This window comes from Penaeus vannamei, chromosome 39 (assembly GCF_042767895.1).
Source record: "Penaeus vannamei isolate JL-2024 chromosome 39, ASM4276789v1, whole genome shotgun sequence".
Lineage (NCBI taxonomy): Eukaryota > Metazoa > Arthropoda > Malacostraca > Decapoda > Penaeidae > Penaeus > Penaeus vannamei.
This window is the reverse complement of record NC_091587.1, coordinates 25,436,052-25,448,551: the sequence shown is the minus strand read 5'-3', so window position 1 is coordinate 25,448,551 and position 12,500 is coordinate 25,436,052. Positions and strand designations below refer to the sequence as shown.

At 37.5% G+C, this 12,500-nt stretch overlaps 1 protein-coding gene across 6 annotated transcripts in view; it reads left to right on the top strand.

Moving 5' to 3' along the window:
* Positions 1–10,377, top strand: part of Raf (Raf oncogene) — a 21,961-nt gene extending 11,584 nt beyond the window's left edge. The window contains exons 8-14 of one of the 6 annotated variants that reach the window (XM_070116794.1): positions 3,025–3,311; positions 3,657–3,868; positions 4,125–4,292; positions 5,079–5,187; positions 6,072–6,275; positions 6,546–6,680; positions 7,585–10,377. In XM_070116794.1, coding sequence (XP_069972895.1) covers positions 3,025–3,311; positions 3,657–3,868; positions 4,125–4,292; positions 5,079–5,187; positions 6,072–6,275; positions 6,546–6,680; positions 7,585–7,761 — 1,292 coding nt within the window. In that variant the 3' untranslated portion in view covers positions 7,762–10,377. The remainder of the gene's footprint in view (positions 1–3,024; positions 3,312–3,656; positions 3,869–4,124; positions 4,293–5,078; positions 5,188–6,071; positions 6,276–6,545; positions 6,681–7,584) is intronic. The other 5 variants (XM_070116799.1, XM_070116797.1, XM_070116798.1 and 2 more) reach the window with 5 other exon arrangements.
* The last annotated feature ends 2,123 nt before the right edge of the window (positions 10,378–12,500 follow it).

Here is a 12,500-nt window from a genome sequence, read left to right as displayed (position 1 = left end):
TTATTATTATTATTATTATTGTTATTATTGTTATTATTGTTATTATTGTTATTATTGTTATTATTAGTTATTATTATTGTTATTATTATTGTTATTATTACTATTATTGTTATTGTTATTGTTATTATTATTGTTATTATTATTGTTATTATTATTGTTATTATGATGATGATGATGATGATGATGATGATGATGATGATGATGATGATGATGATGATGATGATGATGATGATGATGATGATGATGATGATGATGATGATGATTATTGTTATTATTATTGTTATTATTATTGTTATTATTATTGTTATTATTATTATTGTTATTATTATTGTTATTATTATTATTATTGTTATTTTTATTGTTATTTTTATTATTTTTATTATTATTATTATCATCTTTGTTATTATTTACTTCTATAAAGCATTTTCAATTTGGTTGCTGTAGACATTGTATATTTTTCCAGACCATGCTTGTCTTATTAATTCTCATTTCATGGGAAAGGAAAGAGATTTTTGCACTGTAGTAATGATTTTTTTATATTAGTGTTGAATCTATGTAGGTAAGTAAGAATTGGTGTATGATGGAGGGCTATTAAACCAAAATTGTTTTCATTCAGTGCGTTGCAGTTCAATTGGTGAAAATGTATCTGTTGTTTTGAAGATATTCTTAACCCTTTTTGCCTTTGAAATTATTGTTTTTTTTTTCTATATCACAATAAGGGCTATCTCTTATGTCAAAAAAGTCATATCCTTGTAAGAAGATATCTACTAATGATAAGGAGAAACTAAGGGAGAATGTTCCTACTAACTTTTATCCAATATGTGACATTTTTTCTCAAATAATGAATGTACTTGAGAAACGTTTAAGAAAAGAGGGAAGAAGTCTGCAGGTAAGAGAGTTACTAAACAAGCTCATAAAAGGGATATCAGTTTAATCTCTCTTGATATCAGATAATCCGTCTTCTGTTGGCATTTACAAGCTTCAGAAGACTTTAGCTGCACTTATAAGGAGAATGTTATTCACGCGTACTTCTCTCATGCTTACTGTGTGCGCAGTCCTTGTAGTGGGTTGTTGATGTCTGTGTAAAGACAGCCAGTATGTAGACTTTTTGTATGAATGTCTGTTGTGTTTCTTGATTTCTTATAAAAAAAAAATATATATACCTATGGTGGAACAATATAAAAGATTGCAGCTTTGATTTTTGTTTTTGATATACCAAATGCATATATATATATATATAGATATCTTTGCAGTAATCTACATACTGGTCCATATAAACCATACTCAAAGTATTCAATGTCCTTTTTTTCTTTTCTTTTCTTTTTTTTCTTTTTTTAAAATGATTTCTATTGATGTTATTAAATGGATCCCCTTGTAGTTGGGCAAGACTTAGCCGTGGAATATTTGTAAAATTTTTATCTACAGGTGTTCCCTTTTATATGTTTCTGCAGATTTAAAACAGATTTGCCATTTTCTTGTGTATTTTTTGGTTTCCTTTTTTTTTTCTTTTCTTTTTTTTCAATGATACATCATGTTCTGTGGAATATTCAGTTTTAATTGATGGAGGAGCAGACCTTTTGATCTTGAGTTGTGGAAACGTCATGGTTTGCTGTGTACGTTTTTACGGTTTTTGTCGGCAGTTCAGTACAGTCAACATTTTTTTTTTTTTTTTCAACTTTTTGTTACTGTTGCTGACCAGATAAAAAGAATTGTTGCTGATGAATTTGTTAGACCTAAATTGTTGCACACTGCATAAAATTAATTATGGTACTCCTAGCTTGAGCATGCACTGGTTAGGATCTCATAATAAGCACAGAGTAGATTTTATTGTCTCTCTTATCTGTTTAGTTTAGCTAAAGAAAGATAAAAAAAAAAAAAAAAGGAATCAAGCTTTTTATACTCTCTGGCACTGCATATGATCATTATTATTAAAAGACGAGCTCTGCTTACCAGCACCATGTTGAATTCAGCACAGGGCTATTTACCTTTCACTGTGGGTTTGCGGAAGGCACTGTCCTTGAGGATGTCTTGGCTGTACCTTTTGGAATTCTGCTCTCAGAAGATGTTCCAGGTGTCATTCGAAAGGGACTGGAATGATCACAAATATTTCTGTTCAGATTTTTTGGTGTCACGATGAAAATTTGAAATGTGGGCTTGATTGATTTTTACCTTGAATATGTATATATGTATGTATTTGTTTAATTTTTATACCCCCATACCATGTTTATGATCCTTTATTTGCTGCTAAATAGATAAAGTTGATAAAGATTTGTACATATTATTTTGTAGTATGGTATTAAATGTAATTCTGCATAGACATGATTGACAGCTGTCAGACATTTTGCTTAGATACATTTTAATTTTGTCAATGAATCCTGTTTGCTTTCCATGCAGTAGAGGAAGCAATTGACGGCCGTGATGCACTAGTAGAATGTGAGGTTATCAGGTATAGTAGCAAAGGAGGAAGAAGAGCCAGACTAGCATTTAACCATGAAACAAGATTCATTTTCAGAACACATGAGTCTCTGTTTAAAGATGTAATGATAATGAAATGTGGAGGAAAGTCACAAGAAAATGATTTTGAATTCCTCCTTTTTCAATGTAGGTGCAGAGCCATTGCAGTAACAAGTAATTAACTATAAAGACACCTGGGATATTATTTACAAATCAGTGAGAAAGCTATCTTGTAGAGTTGGAGCCTTTCAGCTTATCTTGCTTAATAATGATTACTGGTTTAAGGAGAGGAAAAAGAAGTAAAATTACAGTTGATTGCATCAGTTTTGACTAGGAATGCTGGGTGTCCTGTATTGCTGGGAGATTTGGACTTTAGAAGAAAATGTAATGTGCTGGAAGTATTGTCAGTTATCTGTTTATGATGGGAGAAGTGGCTCAGTGTTTATATGTCTGCTAATGTGCATGTGCATGTCTCCCCTACCATGTGGTTCCTCTGCTGCCTGTGTTGCTGCTGTGTACGCCTATGCTGCACGTCTACACGGCCCTCTCCCGGGCCATTGCTCTGTGCAGGGGTCCACTTCTTTGGGTCCTCAACGTTGTACCTCCATGATAGTGGGGGGGGGACTTGGAGCCCCCCCACACACATGTCCCACATCATGATGCCCTCCCCAGGGTATACAGGAGGCGGGGGGATCCTAGCCCCGCCTCCCTCGACCAGCCCCACCAGCAGTCCCACGCGCCCTGTCCAAGGCTCTCACTCTGCCCAGGCCTCCCCCACCAACACTCTCAAAACTGTGCGACCCAGAGCTAGATCAGCCGATGAATCTGTTTCAGGCAAGAAGGTTAGTAACCAGTTAGTAAGTATTGCCCATGTCCATCTGTTCTAGGTTTAAGGCCGGCATTTTGTATTGGGAGAAAGAAAGGGAGTGCTAGAGTGAGTGCATGTAAGAATCGAACATTTTCTTGGGTGAAATTAAAAGTGGATGATTTTTTGAGCAAGTGCATCAACAGACGTGTGGATGAAAGATTACTGAACGTGTGAGGTGAGTCAGTGATCCAGATTGATTCTGAGTAAATGATCTGTGGATGAATACAAATATGCCACTGAAAGTTAAATTTGTGAAATGGCTGTAATATCTGTCATTATAAGGAATAATGTCAGTTAAACAAAATTCTAATTGTATTATTACCATCTGTTTCAGGTCAGACAGTCATCAAAAGACACAGTGGAGGACTGGGAGATACCAGTAGATGAAATCCTGATTGGTCATCGCATCGGGTCCGGCTCATTTGGGACTGTGTATCGGGGTCACTGGCATGGCCCAGTCGCAGTCAAAACATTAAATGTCCGTGATCCAACACCAGCACAGTACTCAGCCTTCAAGAATGAAGTCTCGGTACTCAAGAAAACAAGGTGGGATGTTGTGGTTTGTTTTGACATATGAACGTTCAAGAATGATATACGTTTTAAAAAAGTTGATGTCTATATATTGATATAGAAAATAGTATTTATTATTTTCATCAGGCATTGTTAGCTTTTGTCTTTTCTAGTAAATAATTTTGATATGATATTTTTATGCCTCTATAATTCTGAAAATTGATGTGCAGCCCAATTTACCCAAAATCTCATGAATAACTTACCATATTAAACCTGTCACTCCTCATTTCAGACACGTTAATATATTGCTGTTTATGGGGTGTGTGAAGACGCAGCAGCTGGCCATTGTGACACAGTGGTGTGAAGGCTCTAGCCTTTACAAGCACCTTCATGTACAGGAAAACAAATTTGAACTTATGAGAATTATAGACATTGCCAGGCAAACGTCACAAGGCATGGAGTAAGTCTCTCTCAGTGCTTAATTTAGATAGGTGCAAGTATACTTTGGAAGGTGTGTTATTTCACAAGTATGTATGTAGAAAAGGTATGAATGAGACTGGATATCTTCACAATACAAGAGATGTATTTGACCGGTTTCGATTACGTCTTCATCATGTATTTCTGATGAAGACGCAATCGAAACCGGTCAAATACATCTCTTGTATTGTGAAGATATCCAGTCTCATTCATACCTTTTCTACATTTGTCAACATGGATACGTTTCAAGTATGTAATTCTTGGGGAATTTTTATGGAACTGTCACATGGGAGGATGACTAGAAGTGGTGATGTTCATATTGGCCAAAATAAGTGCAATCCACTGCTTGTGCTACATCTACCAAAAGTACTTTATTATATGGATGTGAACTTAAAGTACAAACATAGTACAACATATTCCATCCTTGCCAGAAAAGGACAAAACTATGCCTAGTTGTCAGCCCTTGATGTATATAAGAAATGAGAATGGGGAAGGAAATTCATTGATATTTATATATAGATCAACTGTATGTATATGTATGTATGTTTTGTAAATGTTTTATATAATTGAGTTAGAAGAGAAAGGTTTTCTATTTTATCCAGAATTTCAGAAAATAATTTAAAATCAGAGAAGTATGAGATATATATGTTCTTTGTTTATATACAATCAGGTCCTATAAGCTTATAGAAAGGAAGGAATCTGTATTTATATACCTTTCCTATTTTAGGGTGTGACACAGAATTTAATGGTTTGTTATCTCTCTTTTCAGTTACCTCCATGCAAAGAATATTATTCATAGAGATCTTAAATCCAATAATATATTCTTGCATGATGATTATACAGTCAAGATTGGTGATTTTGGTCTGGCCACAGTCAAGGTAATTGTATTTTTTATTTCCTTTCATCAAGGAGTGTCGAAGGAAGTATTAAGTTCTGGTTGAAGGAGTTTCTGGCCATTCACAGTGCTAAGTAGTGGCATACAGACTGGAAATGTTCTGCGAGTCTCTAGAGTCAGGAATGTGAATCTGGAATCTGTATCTATATCTTCTAAAGAAACTCATAATATATATAAAAGATTTTTTTGAACTGGATACTTTACTCAAAAAAAGGGGGCAGGAATGGGCCCACCTTCCACACAAGCCATACATGCTTGCCAACAGTAGTCTTCCCCCAGTGGCTCTCCTCCATGCCTAGTAACTTTCTGCCTCTCCTACCACCACCTGCTCTCCTTGCAGCTGCCGCAGCCACATTGTTAAAAGCATTATAAGGATTGAAAATGAAAGAAAAAAATGTGGAAGGACTAATATACTTTACATTGTTTTTTCCTATTTGTATTTATTGCCGTTGATAGTAAAAATGGCAATAATGATGCAGGTAGTAGTACAGGGAGAGGAGTGCATTGTTGTTAATGGATAGATCTATAAATCTCGCATTGTATTAGAAAAACTCCTGATGAATTCTGTCCTTGTATTGCCTGATGCTTGTTTTTTCTTAATGATGATTTTCTCTTGTACATCTTTATACAAAAGTGATATGCTTTTATTTCAGTTGTTTCTTGAATACAATTTTTAACATATATTTAAGGTCAGATTTGAGGATTTGGTAATATTTGAAGCTAAGATTTGGATTAAATTATTTTCATTAACCTTAATTGATATTTAAAGATTAGATAATAGATTTAAAGATTAAGTTTGATTCTGAAGACAAAATTATCTCTGACTGTACAGTTCAGATTCGAAGCTCAACCCTTCTCTCCTTCCAGGGTGGCCGCTGGAGCCAAGAGAGCCCGGGAGGCAGACAGATTCAGCAGCCGTCTGGATCAATCCTCTGGATGGCGCCGGAGGTCATCCGTATGCAGGACGAGAACCCGTACACTTTCCAAAGCGATGTGTACGCCTTTGGGATCGTTTTGTATGAACTCTTCTCGGGTTGCCTCCCCTATTCGCATATAAACAACAAAGATCAGGTTGGTTTGGCCTTTGTGTCTATGGGGGATGAGTTTTGGGAGGTTCGGCTTGGAAATCTGTAGTGATGACAATGATGATCTTAGAAATTACAATTGCTTATTAGCATGTGCTTCCTATTTGAAGTATTTGTTGCTATTAATCAGAATACATTGAAGAAATGATAATGATTATAATATTTACAGGGGGACATCATGCCAAATATATTTGACTTTTTAAATTCAATTTTGCCCGAGCACTTTTCGGATACAATATCTCTGCCGTCTTTCCAGATATTATTCATGGTTGGCCGAGGCTTTTTGCGGCCAGACATGTCATACTTACGGTCAGATATGCCCAAGCCAATACGTCGCATCTTAGATGATTGTATTAAATACAATCGAGATGATAGACCGCTGTTCCAACAGGTACGTGTAGAAGACATTGGTGTGTGTGTGTGTGTGTGTGTGTGTGTGTGTGTGTGTGTGTGTGTGTGTGTGTGTGTGTGTGTGTGTGTGTGTGTGTGTGTGTGTGTGTTTTTTTACTGATCCTAGACATCTTTTAATATAATTGAAGATTTAAAATACAGTATATATGTATTTAAATGAAATATACAATTATTTTAGACATGTGTATGCTTGATTCCATTCTGTCTCTCTCATTCTCATCATCACACTTTCAGTCTCACTATCATTCACACTTATATTTATTCATTCAATTGTCTGTCATTCATTGACTCACATTCACACTTTCAGTCATATTCTTTTATTCACCTCTCATTTTCATTCATTCCTTTACTGTTCAATCATTTTCATTTCTTATTATATGTTTACCATTCTTTTATTGACTCATTCTCATTTTTTTATTCTTTGCATTCACCCACTGTTTATTCATTCATTCAGTGATTCTCTTAGTGATTCTCAGTCTCACTCACTCTTACCCATTTTCTCTCTCTTATTCTTGTACTCTCACTTTCACTCCCTCTTTCTCTTTCCCTCTCTCTTTTTCTCCCTCTCCCTCTCCGTCATTCACTCGCTCTCTTAATCTTGTACTCTCACGCTCTCACTTTCACTTTCACTTTTCGATTTCACTTTCACACACACACACACACACACACACACACACACACACACACACACACACACACACACACACACACACACACACACACACACACACACACACACACACACACACACACACACACACACACTCTGACACTCACTCACTCACTCACTCACTCACTCACTTACTTGAATATATCAGTTATATACATACATGCAGACACTATTGCCAGGGGCAGCCTTGACCAATCTCCGGTTTCTTCAACAGATCCTAGCCAACTTAGAATCACTAGTACGTTCCTTGCCAAAAATACATCGTTCAGCAAGTGAGCCGACACTTACGCGCACACACCTTAACAGTGACGACATGATCTATTTGTGTGCGTCACCCAAGACACCCATCAACTCCGGCGCCTTCCCCTTCTCCATGACCGGCAACATTTAGTGTGCGCGCTTGAAGGTGGTCGCCTTGGATGCCACAACAACCCTTGTTGTCCCTCCCCCCCCCAAAGGAGACTCTACTAGACTTGTCAGCTGGCGTCCCGTGTCCTGCGCCTCGTGTCCTGGACTCCCAGCAGTTGAGGCGTTGGACGGAGTATTCCATCGCACGTCGGCAGCGGAAATTCTTCAGAGAGCCTCATCCCCTAGGCCATACCAGCTGAGTCACCACATGGAGTGCACCTCACCTAGAATCCACTGAGAAGTTCCAAACAGCTTACCTAGGCTTGCCAGCAGATTTGTTCCATGGACAATAATCTGTGTTAAGTTGTCTTAGACAACATATCCAGGCTGAATCAATGATATTGTTAAATGGACAATAATTTTTATCCTGAGTTGTCCCCGAGAGCTACTACAGACCTTACAAACTAAGCCACCTGAGGAGCCAGCTCCCCAAGATCTGAGATGAAGGAGTTGCCTCACAGTGTTCCCTGGCCTCATCTACTGAGTTACATCAACTCCCCTGGTCTAATTGTATTAGTTACGTCAACTCCCTTGGCCTTATCAGTTGAATAAATTCCATCTCCATGGTTTTTATCAGCCGATTCATCAACTTGGCCTCATTAGCAGTATTGTTGACTCCCCTGGCCTCTCATCATCATTATCATCATCATCAGCTTGTTGGTGTGTGGTGTTCAGGCATATGCCAGCTGTTTTGTATCAGCAGTGGAGGTACGTCACCACCTCAAGCCTTATAAATTATTTGCCTCGGTTATTTAGTGGACACATCAGCAGCCTTATGCCAGTTCAGACTATGGCTCCATCTACCCAAGCATTGCGCATGTTAAGGTCTTTACAATATAGTATTTCACATAATTAAGGTGATGATATCGTGTGTGATTTTTTTAGTTTCAATGCGTCCTCTGTAGATGTGAATGCAAGCTACTTGTCCCAAATTGTTATGTTTACTTGACCATGCAGAAGTGTACCTAGCTACAGTTTAGAGAAACCAATAATTTGCTAAGAAGTAAAGAAGTTTGATAACTGTATTCAAGCTTTGTAAGTGCACAGCCTTATGTATAATGAAATAGCCTTTTTTAGGTCAATTTGTAAGGTTTGCTTTTATGTGCAACAGCTTGAGCAAACTAGTTTCTTTGGTTGCTCAACTGTCCTCCAAAATAAGCAGGTTTTATTCTAGTCTCAAGCGATGTCAATTCCTATCTATGGGCATGTAATAGGTTATCCAATATCTTGTATGGAACTGCATTAGGGTACAGTTTAATGCAGTAACTGAATTTTTATCACAGTGTGAGATGACTTTCTATCAAGAACTTCCCATTATTATTATTTTTTAAAATCAAATTTACTTTTCATTTTATTTATTTGTATTTCTTAATTTTTTCAAGTACTTGCTACTATTCCCTGCCTGCTCAGACGCAGTGAATTAGCGGCGCAGGCCACTCGAGTCATTATCCCACGTGATGCCATCCATGATGTATTACACCTCTTTGGTTGTCGAAGGGACTCCACGCACCACTCATGAACATTCCATAATAATGACTTGGCAATATGTCATTGATCTCCAAGTACTAATGTGATGAATGAAATGTATTTTTTGGTGATACTGTATTAGTTTTTTTCTTTTGTTTTTGTTTTATTTTTAGTTTCATTCAAGGGTAGTAGTTGTAGTAGAATGCATCTGTTCACAAGGCCCAAAGAGCTCGTTTTGTATATTTCTGCCCCAGAGTATAGTCAGATTGAAATTCTTAGAGACAAGATAAATGTTTTTTAAATATGAATTTGCAGTCGTGAAAGGTTGTCTGTTGGTAAGCACTATCAAGAAATTGACATTGTCTTGATTAGCTCTACAATATAAGTACACCCAGGAATTACAAGGGAAGTGGCATGAGGTGAAAGATGTGCTTGCAATATTGCACCATTTCTAATTGGAGAACCCTTCTTGAAGCTGATTGAGAATGAGATATACATACAAAGAACAGCTATCTGCACTATAGACCTGCAGGTAGTTGTGAAGGCCAGGGGGATTTGCATCAGTAGAGCCAGGATACTGCCAGGCTTTGTCGACATACTGGTCAGCTGTAAATAACCTTGGAGGTCACCTGCACAAGTCAACTAGGTGTGGGGAGCAAAAATTTGTGATTATGTTTTGGGGGTGGCGGATGGTCGTGTTGAAGGCAGCAGACCAGCAGGCCCTCACAGCTTCAGTTTCCCTTCGTCTCCCCTCCTTTCCCTTCCCCTCCCCCAGCCCCATGCTCGACCCCTCATTCCCTCTCTCCCTTCGTCCCCCCTCCTTTCCCTTCCCCTCCCCCAGCCCCATCCTCGACCCCTCCCTCCCTCCCTTCGTCCCCTCCTCCTGACTCCATCTTGTCCATTGCTTTCCTTTTTAACCTCACTTTCCTCCTCATTTTCTTACTCATGTTCCACTCCTCCCAACTCTCCCACTGTCCCCCTCCAACCCTGGACGCCACCAGTCCATGTACAGACTTCACACTGAGTGATACTGTCGTGCAGTCATCCCACGATCCATTACCATATTGTTTTATCATCATCAAAATGTTACTCTGTATCAGCTTTAACCATTTTAAAATAAAAGACGAGCTTCCTCGTATCTTCTAAATAGCCTCCTTATCTTGCATTGTGTTGTAAGAGTCATTGCCTTTACGTACTTATTTCTTTCGTATTATTTGTTCAATGCTGTACTTTTTCATTATTTCCCCTATAGCAAAAGGCTACTAAATAGACTTGCACAAATTTGCAAGCTCCTTATGCTGTGGAAATGTATATAGGTTATAATTTACCATACTCCATATATATTATGTATATATATTAGACAAGGCACGGGGAAAGTAGAACATAAAAATATAATATAAACAAATTTGAAAATCATTTGAATATCACAAGATATGGGAATTTTGAAAATAATGCACTTGAAAGCCTTGAAGAGTGGAATTTGAACAAATCCAACTTTGCAAAGCATTATTCATAGTAATGAAAAACCATTTATAAATTCTGAATTCGACCTTTGCCCATATTACACCCTGAATGAAGCCAAATGTTGCATTAGGTAAATGTATATCGTTATTCATCCTCAAAAATTGCAATATACAATATACTCGAAGCAATAACAACACTGATTTTAACACACACACACATACAAACACACACACACACAAACACACACACGCGCGCACACACACACGCACACACACACACATGCACACGTGCGCGCACACACACACACACACACACACACACACACACACACACACACACACACACACACACACACACACACATACATACATACATACATACATACATACATACATACATACATACATACATACATACATACATACATACATACATACATACATACATACATACATACATACATACATACATACATACATACATACATACATACATACATACATACATACATACATACATACATACATACATTAGAATTGCAGTCTTAAGTTGCACAATCAAAGGGAATGACTGGCAAACAGCCTCGGATGATTTAAAGAAAACCGACGAGATAATTGAAGGAAAAAGTGGAAACCGAGATTGGCAACGGTAGCCAAATCAAAGCAAGAAGCTGCAAGAAAAAGGTAATCGAAGTAACAGGAAACTTAAGCAGATTGTAAGCAATTTGGCAAGCAGTCAATGTCATAATGGAAGAGGGATAAGAGATGACTGCTACATATGCCGATGTATTGGAAGTAACGAAACAGTAAAGGAAAGGGAAATAAGATCACAGCTTGCAGAGATGGCAAAGAAAAATGACTTTGTCTCAACCTTGGGAATATTGATAATCTGGCTCATGTAAACGGGGCCGGATATTCAAGCGAATTACGGCGCCGTATTTTCTTAAAAGTGACATTTATGGATAAGAAAATGGTAACTGGTGTAATAAAGAAAGGTAAAGCCCCGGCCACCCACGAAGAATACAAGAAAATCTGGAGAAGAGAAAATATGACTGAAGATAACAGAGAAATACTGCAGGAAAAAGGGAAGAGGTGAAGAATGAAATTGAACAAAGAACTAAAGACAAAATGTTCCTTTGGAGGGTGAGAGGTCTCCAAGCAAAACAAATGTACTATCGGAACCAAAATGTAAAGACAGACAAACATTGCCTTGCAACCAAAACGAATGCCGAAAGATTATTTTGAGATAGTTTATACAAATAAACCATATAATGGTTTATCTTCAAAGTTACTAGAACTAAGTGCAATAACTGAAATGAATAAACCAGATGTAGTATGCATCACTGAATCCAAACTGGATCCCTGCTTACACGATGTAACAATAGGACTCGGAGACTGCTATTTGGAGAAAAGATCGGGCACATGGAAACGGATGTGGGTATCAATATTAACAAGGAAAGGATTCATAAAGGAGTAGGAGATTAAGCAAGACCCCGGAGTGGAACTAAAGGCAATTCAGGTAGACACAAACGGGGTAAACATAAAAAATACCACAGTGTACATGCCTCATACACTCGTGTGGTTAAAAGAAAAATACAAAATCTAATTCAGGAAATGTCAGAGCCAGGAAGAAGTGCTACAACTTTCGAAAACCACCGCAATTCTCATAACGGGATTTTAACTCCAAAACTAACTAGGATAGTTTCTTGGAATAATCATAAACAAGAACTTTAGGTCCAAATGGTCATATATATAAAAAGGTCCATAAAATGCAAGGACAGATTGCCAATAT